We start from the raw sequence: 26,325 nt of genomic DNA on the forward strand, positions 1-26,325 counted from the left end.
GCATTTTTGTTTTCAACACCAAGTGCTAAAGTGTGTGTCTATGTGTGTGTCTCTGTGTGTGCATTATCCTTCTACATTTTAAGCTGTCTCTCTTCCCCTCTGGAATACTTCCTTCTATGAATACATGCAATATAACAATTTCCATGCGAAATTGAATTATAAATTTGATTATTTTGCAGGGAAAAAACTTCATCTTACCCTCATTTGGAATATATAGTGAAGCAATGGTGAATCATTATTATTTCATTTCCTTTTAATAAATATATTCCTCCTTTTTTCTAAAAAAAAAAAAAACAACTACTTTAAAATATATATTTAAATAGATTTCCACCTCTCTTGATTTAATTGTCCAAGGATCAAAATATCATTTATCAAACTTTATGCATGTTAACTTCTGACGATAAGTCAGAAACTTCTGATTTACAAGTTTCTTACGACATTACTGTAAGGTTTGCCCCGTTCGACAGAGAAACTCCTGTGACACGTGTGGTTCACAAAAGAGGTTTACTCATGCGTAACGTAGCGGTTACAAGCAAAGCCAGGACTGGCTTGGTACATTTGCATCACTCGTTATATTCCCCCCTTCCCATGCTTTTTGCCCCGCGATCGCGTTACCGCTGCAGATTATCGGCCCCCCAATAATCCCCCTTAATTGTCCATGATGGCAGGTTCGGCCAGGGTCCATTGTCCTTGATTGGCAGTCCCCTCCGGCGTGGGTTGGTTCCCCCCCGTTACGTGCAAGCCCGAGGGTTCTGAGTTGCGCGGTGATCTCGTTTCGCTGCCTGCGGCCCCGCTCATTGTTGGCCCACACCGTTATCAGTGTAGAGTTAAAACTTCCGCTGTGGTTTTCCCGTTTGGCTGGGTGCAGGTGGCCCATTAATTAGCGGCGCTTTCAGTTCCTCTTTCCCTCAGCTAGCCACCGCTGGCGGAGTTCGTGCGGTGCGGCTGCAAGCTTCCCCGAAGCGCCGTGCCGGCCGAATCTGACATACCGCCCCCCCCGAAAACAAATCCTCCCCCAACTTAATTTCGGTTTCCCAGGGTATTTGTTGTAAAAGTCCCGCACTAGGTCCGGCACTTTTATGTGGGCTTTGGTTACCCATTCGCTGTGGGACTTGGAGAAATGTTTCCACTGCACCAGGAGCTGGACCTGCCCCTTGTGCCTCCTGGCGTCCAGTATCTGGTTGATCTCGAAGTGCTGCTCCCCACCGACCATGATGGGTGGTGGCACCACCTCTGCCTTGTGCCAGGCGTTCCCCAGCTGGTGCAGCTTTAGCAGGCTGCAGTGGAACACCGGGTGGATCTTCCCGAGGCTTTTCGGGAGATCAGCCTGACGGTTACCGGATTGATGACCTCTGCGATGGGGAACGGCCCCACGAATCTCGGGCTGAGTTTCTTCAATGTCTGGTGTGTCTTTAGGTTTTTGGTTGACAAATACACCTGGTCCCCCACTTTCCACTGCCCCTCGGGGAGTCTCTTGCGGTCCGTGTGTTTTTTGTAGTCGGCTTTGGGTCTTTGCAATGCCGCATGCACCGCCCGCCTGGTGGCGTCTATTTGGGCGAACCAGGCGTCCAGGGAGTCGATTTGGGATGCCGGCTGAGGCAATTCCAGCATGGGGACGAAGTCTCTCCCGGTGGCTACTTTGAACGGGGAAAAGCTGGTACTTTTGTGGATGGCGTTATTGTAGGCTACTTCCGCGAACGGCAGTAGCTCCCCCCAATCATCCTGTTGGTGTCCCACGTAGCAGCGCAGGTACTGCTTGAGCCCCCCGTTCAGGTGTTCCGTGGCTCCGTCCATCTGCGGGTGCGCCGTGGAGGAAAGGGCTTGCTTTATCCCCACCCGCTTCAGGAACTCCCTCCAGAACCGCGCGATGAAGTTGCCGCCCCGATCGCTGATGACCCGTCGGGGCGCACCATGCAGCTGGTAAACATGCTGCACAAACAGCCTCACCAACCTCTCCACCGTGGGGACTTGCTGGCATGCTACAAAGTGTGCTTGTTTGGAGAATAAGTCCATGACCACCCAAATGGCAGTCTTCCCCTTACTCTCCGGGAGCTCCACTATGAAATCCATGGCGATCTCTTGCCATGGGCCGTCGGGGTCTGCTACCGACTGGAGTAGCCCCCTAGGCTTGCCTTTAGTCCCTTTCACCATCGCGCACACCAGGCAACCCCCTGAGTATGCCTCCACGTCCTTCCGGAGCGTTGGCCACCAGAACTGCCGCCGAATTAAGTGGAGCATCTTCATGAAGCCGTAATGCCCCACGTTCTGGCTGTCGTGGGCTCTTTCCATGACCCCCCGTCGGCACTCTTCGGGCACGTACAGCTTCCCTTTGTGCCACCACAACCCCCCCTGGCTGGTTAGCCCGTCTCGGTTTTGCTTGAGCCAAGTGTCCTGCTCTGCCGCTTCCGCAAACCCTTGCTTTACCTTAGGCGCTGCGTCCCGCCGCTCCCCCTTGGTCTGGCTCCGGGTTACCGCTTTTGCAACCAGCCTGCTGGCGGGGATGATGGAGTCCACGATTTCCTCTCGTGGGCTGGCTTGCTGGGGCATCCGAGACAACGCGTCTGCCAGGAAGTTACGCTTCCCGGGGATGTGTTTTAGGGTGAAACTGAATCTCCTGAAGTATTGGGACCAACGCACCTGTTTGGGGGATAGCTTACACAGGGTCTTCAGGGCCTTGAGGTTCTTGTGGTCCGTCCACACCTCGAATGGTTTGGCTGCCCCCTCCAATAGATGCCTCCATGTGGCTAGCGCCTACTTGACCGCGTACGCCTCTTTCTCCCACACCATCCACCTTCTCTCCGTCTCCGTGAATTTGCGGGAGGTGTAGGCGCACGGGTGGATGGCCCCCTCCAGGCTGGGTTGGAGCAGGACCGCCCCCGTTGCCACATCTGACACGTCTACTTGGATGATAAACCGCCGATCTGGGTCGGGATGGCGCAGGATCGGCTCCACCATGAACCGCCGTTTTAGCTTCTCAAATGCCCCCTGGCATTCCGCAGTCCACGCAAGTGCCATGCTGGGTTTGGGGGGCTTCCCACTGCCCTTGGTTTTTAGTAAGTCCGTCAGGGGAAGAGCGATTTGGGCGAAGTTCGGGATGAACTGCCTGTAGAAGTTCGCAAATCCCAAGAAGCTTTAAAGTTGCCTCCGGGTTCGCGGTGCTTCCCAGCCCAAGACATCTTTCACTTTCGCCGGGTCCATCTCAATCCCCCGACTGGATATACGGTAGCTGAGGTAATCCAGCTGCTCCCGATGAAACTCGCATTTTGAGAGCTTTGCATACAGCTGCGCCTTCAGCAGTCTCTGGAGCACCGTGCGCACCAGGCTCACGTGCTACGTCAGGGTTTCGGTGTAGATGAGGATGTCGTCCAGGTAGACCAGGACGCCCTGGTAGAGTAGGTCCTGCAGCACCTCGTTTATTAGCTGCATAAACACCCCCAGGGCCCCTTTTAATCCAAACGGTATCACAGAAAACTAGTAGCTTCCGAGCGGCGTATTGAACGCCGTCTTCCACTCATCTTCTGCACGGATCCTAACCCTAAAGTATGCTTCGCGCAAGTCCAGCTTTGTGAACACCCTCCCCTTGGATAGGTGTGACAGTAGGTCTTTCATCAGGGGGAGGGGGTATTTGTACTCAGTGCTGATTGCGTTCAGCCCCCGGTAGTCCACGCACATCCGGAGTGAGCCATCCTTCTTCTCCCGGAATAGTACCGGGGCCGCTAATGGTGACTTCATGGGTTGGATGAATCCCCGCGCCAGGTTCTTGTCTATGAACTCCCGAAGGGCACCCATCTCCTTCATTGACAGGGAGTACATTTTCGGCTTGGGCAGCTTTGCTCCTGGCTCTAGCTCAATGGCGCAGTCACTGGGTCGGTGTGGTGGGAGCTGGTTGGACTCCTTCTCCCCGAACGCCCCCGTCAGGTCCCGGTATTGCCTCGGGATGCCGCCGCTCCACATGGTTTCCCTGGACTCTGGCCCTTGTTCTGCAGTCATCCCGCTGGCTGCTGCTGCCTGCCGATGTCTCAGGATCGCTGCGAGCCTCTGGGTCTCCACCGCTGCCGTTGCTGGGGTCGCCGCCCAGGTCCTGACCTCAGTCTGCTCCTGCCTCGTCCCCCCGTGCCTCGGATCCTCCACTTGCCCGCCTGTGGCCGCGGCCGTGTCCGTCGCCGCTGGCCGGTCCCGTCTGCTCTCGCGGTCTCCCGGCTCCTCGGTCCCGAATCTCACCACTTCCGCCACCCAGTCAACACATGGGTTCCGTCGCCGCAGCCATGCCAAGCCGAGTACCACCGCGTAGTCGGCGACCGGGACCACCACGAACCTTAGTTCTTCCCGGTGACTCCCGATCATCATCTGGACCGGCTCTGTGTAATACTGAGCCGGCCCCCCCCGCCAGCGAGCCATCTAGCTGGCTGAATGCGATGGGTTCCCGGAGGCGCCGCAGCTGCAGGCCGAGTCCCGAGACCACAGCTGGGTGCATCAAGCAGTGGGTACAGCCTGAATCCAGCAGCGCCCGCAGCTGTGCCTACCCTCCAGACCTCACCCTCCGGATGCGTATCCTCACCCGGAACGGAGGGCAGTCCTCATCCCTGATTCGGTCCGTGCGCCTTGGTTCCCCTGCTCACACTGGGACCAGTGCGAGCACACCTCGTTTCCCGCCTGCTCCGAATCCTCCCCGGAGGATGCCGTCTCCGGGGTCAACCACCCCATTCGGCCTCTTTTGGTCACCGCCGCCACTGCACTCTTCCGCAGTCGGTCGCCTGCCCTCTTTCCAGTAGAACGCAGGGGCTTGACCTTGGGCCGGGGTGGGGCTCCTTCCCGCTCCATTGGGCACTGCGCCGCCCAGTGGCCTCTGCCCCCGCACCGGAAGCACAGGTTCGGGGTTTTGATTGCCTCTCGCCCCCCGGTGGGCTGCCGCCAACTGCTCCGCCTCTCCTCTGAGGGTCTCTCCCTTGGCCGGTGTCTCGTCAGGTCCCGCTGCCTTGCGCTCTGTTGAATCTGCCGCCACGCCGACTCCACCGTCCCGGCCAGCCAGATCCAATCTTTCACTGTGGACAGGTCATCCCGGCCCAGCGCCCGCTCCAGGATCTCCGGATTGAGCCCCCTCTTAAAATACTTCACCCTCAGGGACTCGGGCCAGTCTGTGAGCTTCTCTACCAACCTCCGGAACTCCAAGGTGCACTCCGACATCGACTTGTCCCACTGCCTAAACTGCAGGATGTCGTCCTTGGCTCGCTTGGTGCTCAATGTGTCCTCGAACCTGTCCCGGAGCACCTGCATGAAGTCCGGGAAACTCCTCAGTTCCCCCGCTTTGGCGTCGTACAGTCCGATCACCCAGCTAGCCGCTTGGCCATCTAACAGCTCGGCCACGTAGGATACTCGATCTTCATCCCTAGCGAATAGGTGACCACCCCTCTGCATGAAACCCCTGACGTGCATCAGGAAGTTCGGCAGCTGTTCAGGATCCCCCGAGAACTTCCCGGTGATGCCTCGAAGTCTCAGGGCGTCAGCTGCCCGTCGGTCCACCGATCGGGGCGCCGTGGGCGGTACCAGCTGGGGTACCAGGCTGCCACACCTGTTGCTCATGCCATCGCTCACCGCTGACAGCCCCGCTCCCAGCAGCAAGGTCTGGAGCATCGCCTCCACAGAGTCTAGGCACCGCTCGATCCTCTCCTCCAGCCAGGCGAACTTTTCGTCCCACTCGCGATTCCGGGTCCCCGAGCCCCGGGTCATCGTGACCCCCGAGCTGTCTGGCCCCTGGTTCACGCACATCGACCACCACTCCGGTGGAGGGTCCCTGGCCCTGGCCGCTGCCCCATCGCTCCCGGGTGGCTCCGTCCATCCCTCCTCGAGTCCGGGTTCCTCGTGCTCCAGCTGACCCACGGATTCCTCGTCGCTGGTCATGCCTGTGTTAGAAAAGGGAAACGCTCCTCGGTGGCGCTGGGTAGCGTTAGCGGTGAGTCCTGGCTTTATGTAAGGTTTGCCCCGTTCGACAGAGAAACTCCTGGGACACGTGTAGTTCACAAAAGAGGTTTACTCATGCGTAACGTAGCGGTTACAAGCAAAGCCAGGACTGGCTTGGTACATTTGCATCACTCGTTATATTCCCCCCTTCCCGCGCTTTTCGCCCCGCGATCGCGTTACCGCTGTGGATTATCGGCCCCTCAATAATCCCCCTTAAATGTCCATGATGGCAGGTTTGGCCAGGGTCCATTGTCCTTGATTGGCAGTCCCCTCCGGCGTGGGTTGGTTCCCCCCCGTTACGTGCAAGCCCGAGGGTTCTGAGTTGGGCGGTGATCTTGTTTCTCGATCGGCCCCGCTCATTGTTGGCTCGCGCCGTTATCAGTGTAGAGTTAAAACTTCTGCTGCGGTTTTCCCGTTTGGCTGGGCACAGGTGGCCCATTAATTAGCAGCGCTTTCAGTTCCTCTTTCCCTCAGCTAGCCACCGCCGGCGGAGTTCGTGCGGTGCGGCTGCAAGCTTCCCCGAAGCGCCGTGCCGGCCGAACCTGACAATTACTACAGAAGACCCAAAATATTTCAGATACAGCATCTACATCCCTTGATTGGAGCTCCTAGGCCTCTGGCAGAATAGAGAAAATAATAGCTGTCAGATGATGACCCAGACATACACCCCATTCTTGTTCTCTCTGAAATGCAAGCTGGGAACCTGGCCTGGGAAAAGAGCTGTGCTAAGCTTATGACCTACTTCATGTACACAGAAACCTTCCCTGGTGGGAGGGGAAGTGAAAAGGGGCTGGCTGAAAAGAGAAAGTTTTAGGAGGAGAGAAAGATGAGTAATGACACATGATGGAAGAAACATCAGTTCTTTCATCACCGTGTTCCAGAACGCTCAGGAGAAGACCACTGAAGGTAGACATCATAGTGAAGGACAGATCTACTCTGTGCACGTGGGCAAAAATCCAAGATGGCAATATTCTGCTAGAAGAGAGATGCTTTTTAAACAAAATTCATACCCCTGTCTAACTCTAAGGGGAGGAGGAGGTAGTTTGAATTAGATATAGACACACATGAGTTCAAGTTATACTTCTGATTTTAGAAAAAGTCTTACTTTGCAGACAGAAATGTTTGAAGAAATTGTGGCTAAACAAACACGCAGAAAATCAGGTCCTGCTTATTACTACATTTTTATGGCTGAGACTATAAAGGGGGAAAAGAGCTGGTGTCTCCTACTTGTGGATACTGCCTAATGAGCTTTGCATAGCTGAAAAAGAATTTCTGGTTCTCCTATTGCTGCTGACATTCCAAATAAAGAGCAGAAAAAGATTCACAAGATAGTCTGTATGTGCTGGAGTTTTCTGATAATTTCCCAAGAACCAAAAGGTTCATGACTACACTGGGCCCTTGTCAGGTTTATTTCCTAGCACTGTAAGTGCATTTCATATAATGAAGAAAACTGAAACTTTCACCACCCAATACCTTGTGCCGTTTGGAAAAGTGCTATCCTTGACTCTCCAGCTAGTTGTAAGGTTTACCCCATTCATCTCAGAGAAACTCTCGTGACACGTGTGTTCAGCAAAGAAGTTTACTCAAGCGTAATGTAAGTAAGTACAGACAAAGCCAGGGTTGGCTTGGCATAGCTTACATGGTATTTTATAGCTTCCCCGTTCCCACGCTTCCCTGTTGCTTAGTTACAGATTACCCGCAGTAATCCCCCCATCCTCCAAATGGCAGATTCAGTCCGGTGCTTTTGTCTTTCTGATTGCAGTCTATGGGTTGTGCTGTTGTTGCCTTTGTTGGGTTTGCCTGTTTGCGCACAAAGCCGGGAGTTCTCAGTAGCTCTTTGATTGCTTCGCTTCCGAGCCTCTGCACTTTCCTTCATTTGCAGCGCCCGAGGGAAGCCGGGCTGATACAAAGTATCCGCTTGCGGTTTTGAGTTAAGCATTAAGCGTTGCCACCTGTCTGAAAGCTCACGGTTTCACTTCCCCTTTTTCTCTGCTTGCGCCTCGGCTGTGAAATTGAGTTAGGTGAAGCTGAGCGGTGCCTTCGCCGTGCCGTGCCGGCTGAATCTGACACTGGTATGCTAATGTTTTAATGTTTTTTCCTCTTCCTCCTTCATTACTACAAAGCCGTTTCACCTCCTCTGCTTCTCACCTATCCTTCTTTTACCAGCTGATGTTAGATTGTTTCTTAGGTAGCTAAATGTCACATGACTGTAAGGTAAGTAACTAGCCACAGACTTTAATGTTGTTGGAAAAGAGAGCCTCCTCCACGCCAATGCACCATCAAGCCATGAAAAGGTTTGGAAACCCTCCTAACGTATACTGAGATATATTGGTTCTAAAATGAAAATCAATTCCCTTGCTAGAATTCTTATACCACTATCCTTTGCTTCTTAACAAATCTTGTTAAAGAGAATGGAAGAACATAGTTCTAACTCAGTTGTCAGATTCTATTTATTCTTACTCCAATTCATAGTTCCTCTGTAGCCGAAGACACAAATAGTTAGTATTTCCCATATTATACTTACATAAATTCAAGTTATTTTTATTCCTGCTCTTGGTTGTTTGGTTGGCTTGTTCCTCTTTTCACCTTGCAGCTACAGCCCATTCTAGGAAGACTCGTGTCTTAAGTCCGAGGAAGACGATTTGCATTTCCTGAAGAGCTGAAATTTCTTCTACATCTTCTGATACATGATTAATCTAAGAGGAATCCAAATTTGTAGTGAATTCCAAATTTAAGCAATTGCTTTATTAGGGATTAGAAACTGCTCCTTTTTAAAATAATATAACTTACTAATATCTTGATAAAACTGCACTGCTATATCTTCCTGATTTATCTCTTCCAGCTCATGAGCTTTTCAAACAATATTGCCACTCATATGGGCATTAACAAACTTAATATATATATTCTGGGTTTTGCTACATTGTTTGCATAACTTTATAAACTCTATGAGTGATCTCCTTTTGACTTAATGAAGCCTAGGAAATAATCATTCTGCCATTTAGCAATGAAGCTAACAATCTCAGTTTTGCATTGTTTCCTCTGACTCTTGCATTCAAAGGTTTCATCCTGAAGATCAGCCATACGTGGTCTAATATCCACAAGATGGTTTTGAGTCTAGTTTTTAATATAAAGATTCTGAACATTTATCAATTTCACTAGGACTACCAACAATGTCATACACTTGTTTAGACATTTCCTTAATTTGTTCATACATAATAAAACTGATATCCCTTTCTTGTTGTTACTTAATTTCTTTAATTGTTTTGTACTCTTTCGTCTTGTACTTCTCTTTGAGAGACTATTGTTCTCCAGCTCCCAAATTTGAAACTTGATTTTTTTTATAAACTATTGATTGTTTTTTATACCACATGTTTAAATAGATCAGGTAAAGGCTGTCACATCTGGCTTACAATATACTAAGCTTGGTTAGTTTTAACCAAGCTTTTCTTATAACTTTATTTCATTGTTTGTTCACTTATTGCTGGCTCACCTGCAAAGCAATTTGCACTCAGGCCAATAAAACCAATTTAAAATATCTATTTAATCATTGACAAAAAAATACAATAGTAACTTGATTAAACTTGGTGAGTAAAAAAGCCATTTGCCTATTTTGCTGGTTCATTTCAATCTTGTGGGAGGGAGTCGCTCAGGGAATCTGCCTCCACTGAGAAGATCCTGCCTCTTGTGCCTGCCAACCAAAAGGATCTTAGTGGCAGCACTGCAAGTAGGACCTTGGGCTGCTCTGGGCAGGTCAACAAGAGTATAGGTCATTCTGCCACACAAGACAATGAAAAATATAAAAGGTGTATGATGCCTGTGACATATGTTCTCATACATGAACAGTTACACTGTCTCAGAAGCTTTTGAGGTCCATCATACAAGTTAGAGGTTGGCAAGGACTGCACCTTTGTACACTATACCACATATTTCTCCCAGTGTCCATGTGACTCCAAAAATGCATAATTAAAGAAAAAATAATAATAACATGGCCAGAATCTTGCAATGTGTCCCAAGGGTTTGGTATTCCCACCTGAAATCCAGAGAGATTTTTCAGCAAGAAATAGACCTAATTGTATTTTAATATGAATGCTATCAGAAATAATTTATCACTATCTGCTGATGCCCTCAGGAATTGTTCTTTCAAATGGCCACACCTGGAAACAGCAGCGACACATCGGCATCACTGCTTTGCGGAAGCTGGGCCTGGGGAAAAAAAGCATTGAGCACCAGATAGAAGAAGGAGCTCGGAAGCTGGTAGAGGTCTTCACACAAACAAAAGGTATGAAATTTGGGGTAATGACAGTGGCTCAAGTCCCTGTCTGCAGAAGTCTTTTCCATGCTGAGTATTTCAAATAAAAACAGATTGGAGTTTTAATTTTTAAAAAATTGACAGAGTTCCCAATTCTCTTCCCTCATCTCCTTAGAAGTCCTGTTCTTTACTATTAACAGGTGAACAGGAGACGCTGAATTAATTACAAAATATCTTCATTTCCAGGAGAGCCATTTGACCCTTCATTTGCAGTACTAAATTCAGTTTCTAATGTCATATGTGCTTTGAGTTTTGGACATCAGTTTGCTCCTGAAGATGAAAATTTCCAGAAGCTAATTCAAGCCCTGAAAATTGATGTGAAATTCACTGGTGACTTTTTCCATATGGTGAGTCATGTTTTCTACTATAGAGACAAAGCTCCTCAAAAACCTATGTTTCCACCAGTATTTTCATGGAATGATAGAATGTAAGGAATGGAGGAAGGTTGGAAATCATCTAGGGTATTCCTCTTCCCATTATGTGTGTGTGCCTTCAAGTTAATCTTGACTCCTGGGGACTGCCTTGGGAAGTCTCTGCAGTTTTCTTGGCAAGATGTCTTGGAAGTTCCCTCTTCCTAGGGCTGAGAGAGAGGGATTGGCTCAACGTCACCCATTTGACTTAATGCCTGAGTCAGGACTAAAACTCTTAGTCTCCCAGTTTCTAGGCTAGTGCCTTAACCATTACACCAAAGTGGCTCTCCCCAGTGCAAGAATCCATCATTTCAGTATCACCAGCAGATGGCCATCAATCCCCCATGTTTACACACTTCTAGCCAAAGATGATCCACCACTTCCTGGGTCACTCCATCACTGAACAGTTCTTACCATTTTTTCCTGATACCCAACCAAAATCTGTTTTCTTATAATTTAAACCCATTGTTTTTGCCCCATCTTCTGGAACAACTCTGAACCATCCTGCCTCTCTTCTACAAGACACTCTTTCAAATACTTGAGGGCAGCGATCATGTCCCCTTGCAGTCTTCTTTTCTCCAGGCTAAACATAGCTACTGCTTCCAATGGTTCCTTTTAAGTTTTTCCTTCCAAGTCCCTTCTCATCTCAGATGCTCTCCCCCAAATACACTTCAGTTTATAAATCTTGTTCCTAAAGGACAGTGGAGAGAACTAGATGCAATATTCTAGTGGGGTCTGATTAATGGGGAATAAAGAGGAACAATGATTTCTCTTGATCTTGATGGTAGACTTCTGCTGATCTACCCTAGGACTACATTTCCTTTTCCAGCAGCTGCATCACATTGTTGATTTATGGTCAGCTAGTGATCCAACAAGACAGCTAGATCTCTTTGAGATGTATTGTGAAAAGGAAGATGACAGATGAAGCCAACCGGACATGAGTTGCAGCCACTATTAAGGTATCATCATTACCTTGTGGTGATAAGAGCGGTGAAGTTCCATTATTTCTCCACTCTTATTGTGTCCACAGAGTGCTACCTGGTGGCCCTATTTAAGGTTACCTGGACCCTCCTGGGTAAGGGGGGGGCTCGTAAGTTTACCTTTAGGGCCACAGAGAATAATTTGCCAAACATCTGGATGATAAAATCACTTGGATTCATTCCCAGTTGGAGGCCAAGTGTGGTGCAGGTCCTTTGGAGATGTCTGGGGAGCAGACTTGTCCAGTTATCTGGGAATGGTTTGATCCTGTTGGGCCTGTGGAAGTGGATGGGGTCCTCGGGTCTGTAAGGGCTGCCACCTGTGTTTTAGTTAGATGCTCCTCCTGGTTGGTCAAGGTCACCCAGGAGGTGATGTGTGGGTGGGTTCGAGCAATGGTTAATTCATCCTTGAGAGAGGGACATTCCCAGCTCCTTTTATAGAGGTGCTGATTCGCCCTCTCCTGAAGAAGCCGTCACTTGACTCCACTGTTCTGGACAATTTTCATCCAGTCTCTCACCTCCCCTTCTTGGACAAGGTAGTAGAGGAGGTAGCGGCACTACATCTCCAGAGGAACCTGAATGAAACGGAATATCTGGACCCTTTCCTGTTGGGATTCAGACCCGGATAAGGGACAGACAAGGCATTGGTCACACTTTGAGATGTTCTCTGGTGGCACAGGGATGGGGGTAGCGCATACAGCCTGACTCTTCTTGACCTCTCAGCAGCTTTCAGTACCATCAGCCATGGTATCCTTTTGGATTGGCTGTGGGAGTTGGGGATGGGGGGCAGAGTTTTGTGCTGGTCACCTCTTTCTTCCAAGGCCAGTCCCAGTTGGTGTTGGTAGGGAGCGAGAGGTCCAGCCCATGGCCCTTGTTTTGTGGGATGCCGCAGGGCTTGGTGCTCCCTCTGCTCCTTTTTAACATGTGCATGGGGTTAATGAGATGTTAATGAGATAATCAAGCTGCTACACGAGATCATCCATCCCCACGGGAGGAGGCATCATCAGTATGCTGATGATACTCAGTTATACATCTCCATCCCAGGTGAATTAAGTGATGCTGTGGATGTTCTTTCGCAGTGCCTGTAGGCTGTGGAAGTCTCGATGGGGAAAAACAGGCTTCAACTGAACCCTGGTAAGATGTAGTGGCTATGGGTTCGGGGCTCTTATGTATCTGGGGGCTTACCATCTTTGGTTCTGGATGGGGTTGCTCTACCCCAGAAAGACGTGGTGCACAATCTGGAGGTCTTCCTAGACTCACAACTCCTGCTCGAGGAGCAGGTGGTAGCTGTGACTAGGAGGGCCTTTGCTCAACTCCATGTTTGTGCCAGTTGTGCCCTTTCCTCAATTGAGAGGCCCTTCTCTCAGTCACTTATGCCCTGGTCCTCTCCCGTATGGACTATTGCAATGCACTCTACATGGGGCTACTCTGGAAAAGTATTCAGAAGTTGCAGCTGGTGCAGAATGCAGCAGCACAGGCAATTACGGGCGCCTCTAGGACTGCACATGTAACACCTCTGCTGCACAAGCTGCATTGGGTGCCAGTCTGCTTCCAGGTCCAATTCAAGGTGTTGGTTATTACCTTTAAAGCCCTTCATGGCATAGGCCCAGGTTACCTCAGGAGCCATCTGTTCCCCATCACATCGACTCCTGGTCCAGCAGGAATGTTATGGACTCTGTCACCTAAAGAATTCTGACTGAAGGGATCCAGGAGGAGAACCTTTTCTGCCATGGCCCCTGCCTTCTGGAACATCTTGACCCCTGATGTGAAGTTGGCCTCCACTGTGTTGGACTTCTGAAATAGCATCAAGACCTGGTTCTGCCAACTTGCATGGGGACCCAACAGGGGTTCATAGCACAGTGGTTGGTACCGTGAGGATGCTGTCTCCACTTTTTTAGTTTGTAGTTTTAACTTTTTAATTTTTATTTTAACTTTTCTGGTTTTTAACTTGTATATTTTTCTAACATTTTATAATTTTTACTTGTAATGCCACCTAGACTCACTTGTAGAGTGAGATGGGCAGCATATATTAATTTGAATTTATATTCAAATTATACCTTTGATTTTCCCTACCTGTACTTAAGATATTTCATGTGTTCCTGTCAAGATTCTCCTGAATACTGTCTTCTGAGGTGTTTTCTTAGCCCCTTCCCATATTTGTGTCATCTGCAGATTTGATAATCATATTTCCTACCTTTTCTTCAAGTCAGAAAGAGAGGGAGAATAATTCTGGGCCTAGAATGCAGCCCTGTGATATGCTCTCGTCACCTCCTTCCAGCCTGAAGCAGAGCAAGTAACATGTCCTCATTGGGTACCATTGTTCAGTCAGCCCTGTACTAATGTCCAACCCACATTTCACCATCTTCTCCATTAGGATCTCATGTGAAACTTCGTTAAAGACCTGGCTGAAGTCAAGATACACTAGGTCCAAGATGTGCCCACATTTTTGGCTAGGTATTTCAATATACACACATTGCTTTTCCTTTCCATTTACACAAATCTGGGTGGGTCTGTATTGGGACTATCATGCAACATAGTATCTTGCAGTAGGACTAAATAGTCATCTTCTCCATGAATCCATACTGTGACTCTTTCAGTCAGCTTAATACCTTCCAGCAGCTTGAGCCCATAAATCAGCCTTACCCTCTTGATGAAGTCTAGTGCAGGGATAGCACAGTGACAGCCTTGCCAAATTGCCCCCAAAGGTAGATCTTTTTTCTGGATTCTAAAATACAAAGCACCTCACAGAGGTCAATAATATCACCTGTTCTCCTTGTTGAGGAGAATCACATGTTGTGCTGTGCAAAGCACCTCATAGAGGAAACGCTGAGCTGCCTGAGAAAGGCTTCATCCCCAGCAATGATTGTAGCATTCAACAGTGGTGGAAGGATGGGAAGGGTAAAGAAAAGCCCGCTTGGATTATAGTGTGAAATAGAGAATTGTGCTTTTATTTAGCTGGCCAAGAGTTTGAACCTGCCATCTGTCTGATCATACCTGGAGCAGGAGCAGGGGATCAGTACAACTCTGAAATGAATCTATCATCTCTCTCTCTCTCTCTGATTTATATAACCCCCCATCTCACACAAGTGGCCTTGGGTGGCTTACAAGATTGAAACACATAAACTCACCAAACATAACCCCCAGCACCCAAGGATAAACAATGACCTCACTTGCCATCAATAATAACAGAGTTCATCTACCTGCCTGACCTAAATATTTTTGGAAACAGTCAGATCTTCCATGACTTGTGAAACCCTAACAGGGTTGGCAGCATCTGAATCTCTTTGATTAGGGATACTGATTTTTGATCCCAAAGATTATCCTGACATGCTACCTCAAGCATTCTAGACCACAGAGTAGCAGACTCTGAAAATCCCACCCATGTAATTAATGTATCATTTAGTCTGGCATGTGAATCTAGTTGGACAAATGTATTAAACCCAGCTAAGTTAGCCATAGCTGAGCATATTTACAAATGCTCCAGTAGACAATAAGAGAATTTTATAATAGCTTGTTGGAAATTTCTACAAGTTTGAAACTTTTCTCATGGCTTTTGGGGTCTGACACCATGTATTGTTTGCCAAGTTTTAATGTGTTTGTAATATTTGTGTTTGATTATTAAGTGTTGTCTGTTACTCTGAGCTGCTGAGAGTCTCCTATAGTGGTGGGAAATAAATAACTTTTCCTCTTCCTTTTCTATTAGGTGTATAATTTGTTCCCAAGGTTAATGGATTGCCTCCCAGGGCCTCACAAGGAGGCCATGGCTTCTACGGAGTTGATCCTTTCCTTTGCAAAGCAGGAAATAGAGAAACACAAGGAATTCCACTCTCTGCATGAGCCACAAGATTTCATTGATCACTATCTTCTTCAGATGGAGAAGGTATGGGTTTCTTGTGTTCCTTCATCTTGGATTTCTTTTTCTTTTCATTCAGCTCCCATTCTGAATTTACCCCATACTAAATTCAGGTTGCTTCTGAATAAGAGCTATATTGTACCTCTGCTCTCTTTAGACATGGATGGTTCTTTGCGGGGGGAGGCAGAAATCAGTGGATTCATTTGTCACAGATACTTTCATAGCCTTGATTGTAAGTAAAAATGTAAAGTATTTTGCAATATGGAAAAAGAGTCCTCCTCTGTAATCTTTTCAGAAAAAGACCCAGAATGATTTTTGGAAACAACTTTTATTAATTTGAAGTTACTTTGCACTGTGCTCACCATTTCACGTGGTCTGCAGTGTCTCTACAGTCACAAGGCATGGTAGTCCAGTAGTGTGTCACAATCAATCGTCAGGTATGACCACAGGTATTTGAACTGGGTCACGTTGCTTGATTTGATACCATCGGCCTTGAGTGTCCCATTGGTCTGGTCAGCACATTCAAGTTATACACTCTTAATATTGACCCTTATTCCTAAACCATTAAGACACATCTTCTACCTTTGCCCTAATTGTTCGAGGCTGCTTCAAGCTTGAGGCTGTTTGAGACTGTCTATCACGATATCCTCAGCATATAATAGCATCCACAGGTGTTGTGATTGTAGGTTTTTGTTTACACTGTCCATACAGAGAATAAAGAGCAATGGTGAGAGTTTGGTCCCTTTGTGGATGGGAAAGATGCTTGAGCATCCAGCAGCACTTCTTACTGAGCTGATAACATTGGGGTACAGTAGTTTAACCCAGCAGAAACATTGTATAATTTAAGTGATAGACAGATGAGCTCATGTGGTCCTTGATCAAATGCTTTTTCTAGGTCAGTGAGTGGCATATGTATGGTTGTTCATTTCTCATGGTGCTTCTCCATCAATAGGCAGGTGGCATGTATTGTGTCAGTTGTTGCACAGTTCTTCATGAAATTGCAGTGGTTTGGTGAAAGGTTGGTGATGTATCAAAAGAATCTAGTATGCATTCAGAAATTGTCAGAAATAGCCAGATCAGATCTGTAGTTTGAGCAGTGACGTACATCGCTTTTGCCTTTCTAGATTGGGAGTGTTGTATTGTTGTGGCAAGTTCATTTTCTTCTACAATTTTGTTGAACACTCTTGTAAGCCATTTTGCTCCCTGTGACTCAAATAGGTTCCATATTTCAGCTGGGATGTCATTTAGGCCAACTGCTTTTTTGTTTCACACCTTGCAAATGGCAAGTGAGACTTCTTCAACCAGCTGCCAGATGGTTCATGAGAGTTGAGCAGGGTGCCCCCAGGTGCTAAAAGGGGGTGGGGGGGCATACTAGAAAGTGGATCACTGCTATTATGGTGACTCGGGTACTTCCAAATAAGGCCCAGGTTTAGTGTGCCAGATTAGAAGCTGTAGACCATTGGGAAATAGCATCAGGTTTTGCAACAAGCTGGCTGAAGAACAAACTACTCGTTGCATCACCATGCCTTGATGGCTTACCTTCACGTGCAAACTGCTAGGGCAGTTCTCTTATGAAAATCACTGTTTCTTTGGGAGGCAAAAACATAAAATGTTCTTGAATGCAGTGATTGTCCTCAGCACTGTCAGGTTCGGTCAGCACGGGGCTTCAGGGAAGCACGGGGCTTCAGGGAAGCTCGCAGCCAGACCACGCGGAATCCACCGACGGTAGCTAGTGGGGAAAAGAGGAACTGAAAGCACCGCAAATTAACGGGCCACCTGCGCCCAGCCAAACCGGAAAACCGCAGCGGAAGCTTTTAACTATAAACTGATAACGGCGCGAGCCAGCAATGAACGGGGCCGCAGGCAGCGAAACAAGATCGTAACGCAGCACAGAACCCGCGGGCTTGCACGTAACGGGGAGGAACCAACCCAGCCGGAGGGGGACTGGCAATCAAGGACAATAGACCCTGACCGATCCTGCCATCATGAACAATCAAGGGGGATTATTGGGGGCCAATAATCCGCAGCTGCAACGTGATCGCGGGGCGGGAAAAAAGCGCGGGAAGGGGGGAATATAACAAGTGATGCAATTGTACCAAGCCAGTCCTGGCTTTGCTTGTGACTACTACGTTACGCATGAGTAAACCTTCTTTGTGAACCACACGTGTCACGAGAGTTTCTCTGTCGAAAGGGGCAAACCTTACATAAAGCCAGGACTCACCATTAGCGCTACCCGGTACCACCGAGGAGCGTTTCCTTTTCCAATACAGGCATGACCAGCGACGAGGAATCCGTGGGTCAGCTGGAGCACGAGGAACCCAGGCTCGAGGAGGGACGGTCGGAGCCACCCGGGAGCGACGGGACAGCGGCCAGGACCAGGCGCCCTCCAGCCGAGCGGTGGTCGATCGGCGTGAACCAAGGGCCAGACGGTTCAGGCGTCACGATGACCCGAGGTTCAGGATCCCGGAACCGCGAGTGGGACGAGAAGTTCGCCCGACTAGAGGAGAGAGTCGAGCGGCGCCTAGACGCCATGGAGGCGATGCTCCAGACCCTGCTACAGAGAGTTGGACCACCTGCGGTGAGCGAGGGGGCGAGCAACAGGGGTGGCGGTCCGGCACCTCAGCCGGCACCGCCCACGATGCCCCGGTCGGTGGACTGACGGGCGGCAGACGCCCTGAGACTTCGAGGTATCACTGGGAAGTTCTCAGGGGACCCTGAACAGCTGACGCACTTTTTGACGCACGTTAGGGGGTTCATGCAGAGGGGTGGTCACCTATTCGCTAGGGACGAGGATAGAGTATCCTACGTGGCCGAGCTGCTAGATGGTCAAGCAGCTAGCTGGGTGATCGGACTATACGATGCCAACGCGGCGGAACTACGGAGTTTCCCGGACTTCATGCAGGCGCTCCGGGACAGGTTCGAGGACACATTGAGCGCCAAGCGGGCGGAGGACGACATCCTGCAGTTCAGACAGCGGGGCAAGTCGGTATCAGAGTACGCCCTGGAGTTCCGGAGATTGGCAGAGAAGCTCACGGACTGGCCGGAGTCCCTGAGGGTGAAGTATTTTAAGAGGGGGCTCAATCCAGAGATCCTGGAGCGGGCACTGGGGCGGGACGACCCGTCCACAGTGAAAGATTGGATCTGGCTGGCCGGAACGGCGGAATCGGCGTGGCAGCAGATCCAACAGAGCGCGAGGCGACGGGACCAGACGAGGGACCAGCCGAAGGAGAGAAACCCCGAGGAAATGCGGAGCAGTCGGCGGCAGTCCACTGGGGTGCGAGAGGCGACCAGAGCCCCGAACCTGTGCTTCCGGTGCGGAGGCAGAGGCCACCGAGCGGCGCAGTGCCCGACGGAGCGGGAAGGAGCCCCACCACGGCCTGAAGTCAAGCCTCCGCGTGCGACCGGGAAAAGGGCCGGCGACCGACCGCGGAAGGGGGCAGTGGCAGCGGTGACCGAGAAAGGACGCGGGGGGTGGTCGACCCCGGAGATGGCGTCCTCCGGAGAGGACTCGGAGCCAGCGGGAAACGAGGCGCGCTCGCACTGAACGGCGTCCCAGTGCGAGCAGAGGAGTCGAGGCGCGCGGACCCAATAGGAGATGAGGACTGCCCTCCGTTCCGGGTGAGAATACACATCCGGGGGGTGAGATCCGGAGGGGAGGCACAGCTGCGAGCGCTACTGGACTTAGGCTGCACCCACTGCTTGATGCACCCAGCTGTGGTCTCGGGGCTCGGACTACAGCTGAGGCGCCTCCGGGAGCCCATTGCATTCAGCCAGCTAGACGGCACGCTGGCGGGGGGGGGCCAGCTTAGTATTACACCGAGCCGGTCCAGATGACGATCGGGAGTCACCGGGAAGAACTGAGATTTGTGGTGGTCCCGGTGGCCGACTACGCGGTGGTACTCGGCTTGGCATGGCTACGACGACGGAACCCACGGGTCGACTGGACGGCGGAGGCAGTGCGGTTCGGGGTCGACAGGCCGGCGAAGTGCGAGAGCCGAGGGGACCGAGCCGTGGAGACGGGTGCGGCCGCAACCACAGACGGGCAAGTGGAGGGTCCGGGACACCGGGAGACGGGGCGAGAGCAGACGGAGCCTGAGACCCGGCCGGCAGCAGCAGCAGCAGCAGCGCCGGGACCCCGGAGACCCGCAACGATCCCGAGGCGTGGGGAGGCAGCGGCGACTGTCGAGACAACCGCAAAGAGAGAGGCCGGGCCCGGGGAACCCATGACGGGCGGCGGAATCCCGAGGCAGTATCGAGACCTGGCGGCAGCGTTCGGGGAGAAGGAGTCCGACCAGCTCCCACCACACCGGCCCAGTGATTGCGCCATCGAGTTAGAGCCAGGGGCGACCCTGCCTAAGCCGAAAATGTACTCCCTGTCAAGGAGAGAGATGGGGGCTCTGCGGGAGTTCATAGACAAGAACCTAGCGCGGGGATTCATCCAACCCGAAGTCGCCATTAGCGGCCCCGGTACTATTCCGGGAGAAGAAGGATGGCTCGCTTCGAATGTGCGTGGACTACCGGGGGCTGAACGCAATCAGCACGGAGTACAAATACCCCCTCCCCCTGATGAAGGACTTGATGTTGCATCTGTCTAAGGGGAGGGTGTTCACAAAACTGGACTTGCGCGAAGCTTACTTCAGAGTCAGGATCCGTGCAAAAGATGAGTGGAAGACGGCGTTCAACACGCCGCTCGGAAGCTACCAGTTTTCCGTGATGCCGTTCGGATTAAAAGGGGCCCCGGGGGTATTTATGCAGCTAATAAATGAGGTGCTGCACGACCTACTCTATCGGGGCGTCCTGGTCTACCTGGACGACATCCTCATCTACACCGAAACCCTGGCGGAGCACGTGAGCCTGGTACGCACGGTGCTCCAGAGACTGCTGAAGGCACAGCTGTACGCGAAGCTATCGAAATGCGAGTTCCATCGAGAGCAACTAGACTACCTCGGCTACCGAATATCCAGCCGGGGAATTGAGATGGACCCGGCGAAAGTGAAGGATGTCCTGGGCTGGGAAGCGCCGCGAACCCGGAGGCAACTCCAAAGCTTCCTAGGGTTTGCGAACTTCTATAGACAGTTTATCCCGAACTTCGCCCAAATCGCCCTTCCCCTAACCGACCTGCTGAAGACCAAGGGCACTGGGAAACCCCCCAAGCCCAGCTTGGCACTTGCGTGGACTGCAGAATGCCAGGGGGCGTTTGAGGAGCTAAAACGGCGGTTCACAGCGGAGCCGATCCTGCGCCATCCTGACCCAGATCGGCGGTTTATAATCCAAGTAGATGCGTCAGACGTGGCAACAGGGGCAGTCCTGCTCCAGCCCAGCCCGGAGGGGGCCATCCACCCATGCGCCTACGCCTCCCGCAAATTCACCGAGACGGAGAGAAGGTGGATGGTGTGGGAGAAAGAGGCGTACGCAGTCAAGTGGGCACTGGCCACGTGGAGGCATCTACTGGAGGGGGCAGCTGAACCGTTCGAGGTGTGGACGGACCATAAGAACCTCGAGGCCCTGAAGACCCCGCGTAAGCTATCCCCCAAACAGGCGCGGTGGTCTCAGTACTTCGGGAGGTTCAGGTTCACACTAAAACACATCCCCGGGAAGCACAACTTCCTAGCAGATGGACTGTCTCGCATGCCCCAGCACGCCAGCCTACGGGAGGAGATCGTGGACTCCATCATCCCTGCCAGCAGACTGGCTGCAAAGGCGGTGACCCGAAGCCAGACCAAGGGGGAGCGACGGGATGCGGCGCCTGAAGTAAGGCAAGGGTTCGCGGAGGTGGCGGAGCGGGACGCTTGGCTCAAGCAGAACCGAGAGGCGCTAACCAGCCAAGAGGGGTTGTGGTGGCACGAAGGAAAGCTGTACGTGCCCGAGGGTTGCCGACAGGAGGTCATGGAAAGAGCTCACGACAGCCGGAGCGCGGGGCATTACGGCTTCGTAAAGACGCTCCACTTAATCCGGCGGCAATTTTGGTGGCCCACGCTCCGTAAGGACGTGGAGGCGTACTCGGGGGGTTGCCCGGTGTGCGCGACGGCGAAAGGGGCCAAAGGCAAACCTAGAGGGCTACTCCAGTCGGTAGCGGAACCCGACGGCCCATGGCAAGAGGTCGCCATGGACTTCATAGTAGAGCTCCCGGAGAGTAAGGGGAAGACCGCCATTTGGGTGGTTACGGACTTATTCTCTAAACAAGCGCACTTTGTAGCGTGCCGGCGAGTCCCCACGGCAGAGGGGTTGGCGAGACTGTTCGTGCAACATGTTTACCGGCTCCACGGCGCGCCCCGATGGGTCGTCAGCGATCGGGGTGGCAACTTCATCGCGCGGTTCTGGAGGGAGTTCCTGAAGCGGGTGGGGATGAAACAAGCCCTCTCTTCCGCGGCCCATCCGCAGACGGACGGAGCCACGGAACGCCTGAACGGGGGGCTCGAACAGTACCTGCGCTGCTACGTGGGGCACCAACAGGACGATTGGGCAGAGCTACTACCATTCGCGGAAGTGGCATACAACAACGCCGTCCACAAGAGTACCGGGTTCTCTCCGTTCAAAGTAGCCACCGGGAGAGACTTCATCCCCATGCTGGAGTTGCCTCAGCCGGAATCCCAGATCAACTCCCTGGACGCCTGGTTCACCCAAATCGACGCGACCCGGCGAGCGGCGCACGCGGCATTGCAAAGAGCCAAAGCCGACTACAAGAAACACGCGGACCACAAGAGGCTCCCCGAGGAGCCGTGGAAAGTGGGGGACCAGGTGTATCTGTCAACCAAAAACCTAAAGACGCACCAGGCATCGAAAAAACTCAGCCCGAGGTTTGTGGGGCCGTTCCCCATTGCAGAGGTCATCAATCCAGTAACCGTCAGGCTGACGCTCCCGAAAAGCCTCGGAAGGATCCACCCGGTGTTTCATTGCAGCCTGCTAAAGCTGCACCAGCCGGGGAACGCCTGGCACAAGACAGAGGGAGTGCCACCACCCATCATGGTCAGGGGGGAGCAGCATTTCGAGATTAACCAGATACTGGACGCCCGGAGGCACAAGGGGCAGACCCAGCTCCTAGTGCAATGGAAACATTTTCCCAAGTCCCACAGCGAATGGGTGAGTAAAACCCACATAAGGGCACCGGACCTAGTGCGGGACTTTTACAAAAAATACCCCGGGAAGCCGAAATAGAGCTGGGGGGGGGAATTGTCTTCAGGGGGGCGGTATGTCAGGTTTGGTCAGCACGGGGCTTCAGGGAAGCTCGCAGCCAGACCACGCGGAATCCACCGACGGTAGCTAGCGGGGAAAAGAGGAACTGAAAGCGCCGCAAATTAACGGGCCACCTGCGCCCAGCCAAACCGGAAAACCGCAGCGGAAGCTTTTAACTATAAACTGATAACGGCGCGAGCCAGCAATGAACGGGGCCGCAGGCAGCGAAACAAGATCGTAACGCAGCACAGAACCCGTGGGCTTGCAAGTAACGGGGAGGAACCAACCCAGCCGGAGGGGGACTGGCAATCAAGGACAATAGACCCTGACCGATCCTGCCATCATGAACAATCAAGGGGGATTATTGGGGGCCCATAATCCGCAGCTGCAACGTGATCGCGGGGCGGGAAAAAAGCGCGGGAAGGGGGGAATATAACAAGTGATGCAATTGTACCAAGCCAGTCCTGGCTTTGCTTGTGACTACTACGTTACGCATGAGTAAACCTTCTTTGTGAACCACACGTGTCACGAGAGTTTCTCTGTCGAACGGGGCAAACCTTACAAGCACTGCACATCATTGTAAGAATCCTGTATAGAAGTTTCTCTACATAGCTTTTAGAGACATTGTGGGAGAATAAAAGTTGGAATAAAAAGATCCTAGCACATTTTATTCAGTGTTTCAAAAATGTTTTTATAATCCATGTATTTTTTTAAAAAATGCCAATTCTTCCAAAAAACCCCCCCAAAACACAACCACAAACTGACGCAGGAAAAAAATTGTGATTTTTTTTTTTTACCTCAATTTTCAATTTCCCCCAGATGGGCATATCTCTAAATTAGAATGCATGCAGGTAATCTTTCTTGTCAATTTTTCTGATTCACTCTAGTAAGTACACATTAGTCATCGTTCCACATGCAAACATTTACTGAGGTAACTAACCATAAAAGTGAAACAAAATGCATTAAAGTTCTTCTAAAGCTGAACCACTAAATCTCTTTGATCTGGGCTACTTTAATATATAAAACCATCAGGAATATACTTATTGTCATGAGTTGTGACACAGAAGCAAAAATAACCCAAGGAAAGCTGTATAGAATTCATTATAATTTTCATTTTCCATTTTAAACATCAGAGCAGGAATGACCCCAACTCTACCTACAATGAAGAGAACCTGGCTCAGTGTGTTGTTGATTTTTTTGTTGCTGGAACAGACACAACTTTTGGTACCCTGATGTGGGCACTGCTCCTCTTGGCAAATCATTCCCACATCCAAGGTGAGAGAAATCTGGGCAGTGGGAACAAGGGTCACTCTCTCATGCTCTAAAACACATGGGAATTCTTTGAAATTCTTTGAAATATTAATGGCTATTGAATGGTAAATTAAATCTATTCTTCATAATAATTTTCATATGTGGATTCTTGAACCTATAATCAGGAACGGCAGAATTAAAGGAAAGCAAAGAATGTACATTCTTTGATATCCTCAATAAAATCTTGAGCGATGAACTAAAAATTGAAAAATTTTTTTAACACACTTTAAATGCAGAAATCTACCAATCTTTTCAGATCTGGTATTTGTTTTCAGCCTAAATTATATGTAAAGATCAAATTAGAGATAATGAACCTACGAGGACTGTGCAGAAATTTGATCCAGTTTATTTGCAAGAGAATGATTGATTTTTTAAAATTGAATCAGATTTCCAAAATGGTTGGGATTGAATTCTGGAGACTGACTTTTCTAAAGGAAATTCAGTGGAATCTTTGAACTAAATCAACAATTTGCATCAATATTCTGAATCAGTTTGGACTGGATCAAATCAGAGCCTATGAAACGCATTTAATATCTGCAGTCCATTAAAAACAAAATCAGGATGACATTACATTTACTGCTCTGAAGGTATTTTACACTTTAAAGTACTACTGAGGATTAAAACTGGGAATTGAAGTGAAACACAATATTGAAAACAAAGCTTCAATTTCCATCATTTTTTTTCTAGAGAAAGTCCAGAAGGAGATTGAAGATGTGTTTGGCTTCTCGGGGTCAATTTCCTATCAAGATCACAAGAAGCTGCCCTACACCAATGCTGTGCTTCATGAAATGCAGCGTATAAAATATGTCTTGCTATTTGGGGTTCCCAGGCAAAGTACAAAGGATGTGAAGATGAGGGGTTACCACATCCCAAAGGTAGAGAAACTTGTTCAGGCTCCATTCCAGGAGTCCAAAATGGAAGGAAAACCACCACGTGGCACTTGGAAAGAGGCTGTCTGCTCAGGAACTGCCACTGTAGTTGCACAAAATCAAATGAGCAAGAACAACGTATTTTGTGAGGGGGGGGGACTTATGGGTTTAAATCCAAACACCTATCAGATTTTAAAGCTAGAACTCTAAATGTTTTACATTTATTTTAGGAAGATGATAAGAGATTAAGAGCTGAACTTAAATTCAGAATTGTAGTCATGAGTGGCCATGTTTCTTCACTGATATGTCCCCTTCTTGGGGCAACCTGGAGTGATAAAGTAATATGGACCCAGCCCTTCATTTTAATGGAAGGAAGGGGAGAAAGGAAGCCAAGCTTTTGAGCAGCCACTGCTGTGAGAAACTGCTTTGGGAATGAACAAATGTGGGTCCATAAAGGCAAGCTATGAGCAAATGTTTCATCAATTTTGTTTGAACATTTTTGCCTGTTTACCTTATGAAACTGCTGATTTAGTCATCTCTTTTTTTACAGGGGACTTTTATTATCCCAGACCTGCGCTCTGTTCTTCTTGACCCTGAACAATGGGAGACACCTGAAGAATTCAACCCCAATCACTTTTTAGACAAGGATGGGAAGTTCATCACCCGGGAAGAGTTTCTGCCATTTGGAATAGGTAAATCCATGAGTCCAAATAGCTTATACCTTATAGATTCCCACCAGCACCACCCCTGAGTAGTTCTGAGGTCATCATGGTCTGAATATGAAACCAAAGAAACCTTAATCCTTCTAGTTTCAAAACTAAGAGAATCTGAATTTTCCTTAGGCTATAAACTCTGAAGTACAAAGGAATACTAGTTACCTTTAGATTGCGATTTTCATGGGTGGATAGCTTCAGATTTACTTGCTGATGGGGATATACTCTGGGGAATAAATTGTCATTCCCTTTCTGCATGCCTTGCCTCATCTACAGGTCAGCGTGTATGTGTGGGAGAGCAGCTGGCAAGAATTGAGACCTTCATCTTTCTGACCAGCCTGTTGAGGGCCTTCAGCTTCCAGCTGCCTGAAGGAGTGAAAGAACTCAATCAAGCACCTGTTGTAAAGTTAATCATGCACCCACAGCCTTACAAACTGTGTGCTGTTCCCCACACAACCATAAAAGTTATAAAAACACCATAAAAAGCACAAATCTAATTACAGTATACTTATTCAGTACTATGGTAATGTTTCCTATGTGCCTATTCACTTAATTTGGTATTCTTCTTCCATTTACTCTACACTGAAACTTCTTCAACTTCCTGCTGGGTTTACACAACATATTTAACACGGTCAAAAAAAGACCAGGAGGTTGTGTCTGAACAATATTCTAAGTAAGCTTGTTAAGTCTTACCTTTGTTTCTTTTTGGGTGCCAGTAAAACATATTACTTTCAATTTATTCTTAGTATCTT

The 26,325-nt window shown here is 49.7% G+C and overlaps 1 protein-coding gene across 1 annotated transcript in view; it reads left to right on the plus strand.

Annotated features, from left to right (window-relative positions):
• Positions 1-26,055, plus strand: part of LOC103052730 (cytochrome P450 2J5-like) — a 39,702-nt gene extending 13,647 nt beyond the window's left edge. The window contains exons 3-9 of the mRNA XM_088132153.1: positions 10,088-10,237; positions 10,454-10,614; positions 15,358-15,534; positions 23,814-23,955; positions 24,679-24,866; positions 25,411-25,552; positions 25,850-26,055. Of these exons, the coding sequence (XP_087988279.1) occupies positions 10,088-10,237; positions 10,454-10,614; positions 15,358-15,534; positions 23,814-23,955; positions 24,679-24,866; positions 25,411-25,552; positions 25,850-26,055 (1,166 nt within the window). The remainder of the gene's footprint in view (positions 1-10,087; positions 10,238-10,453; positions 10,615-15,357; positions 15,535-23,813; positions 23,956-24,678; positions 24,867-25,410; positions 25,553-25,849) is intronic.
• The last annotated feature ends 270 nt before the right edge of the window (positions 26,056-26,325 follow it).

Source organism: Python bivittatus, unplaced genomic scaffold, assembly GCF_059951505.1.
Source record: "Python bivittatus isolate LINGU-HERP-01145 unplaced genomic scaffold, Pbiv_v1 ctg000980_np1212, whole genome shotgun sequence".
NCBI classification, from domain to species: Eukaryota; Metazoa; Chordata; class Lepidosauria; order Squamata; family Pythonidae; genus Python; species Python bivittatus.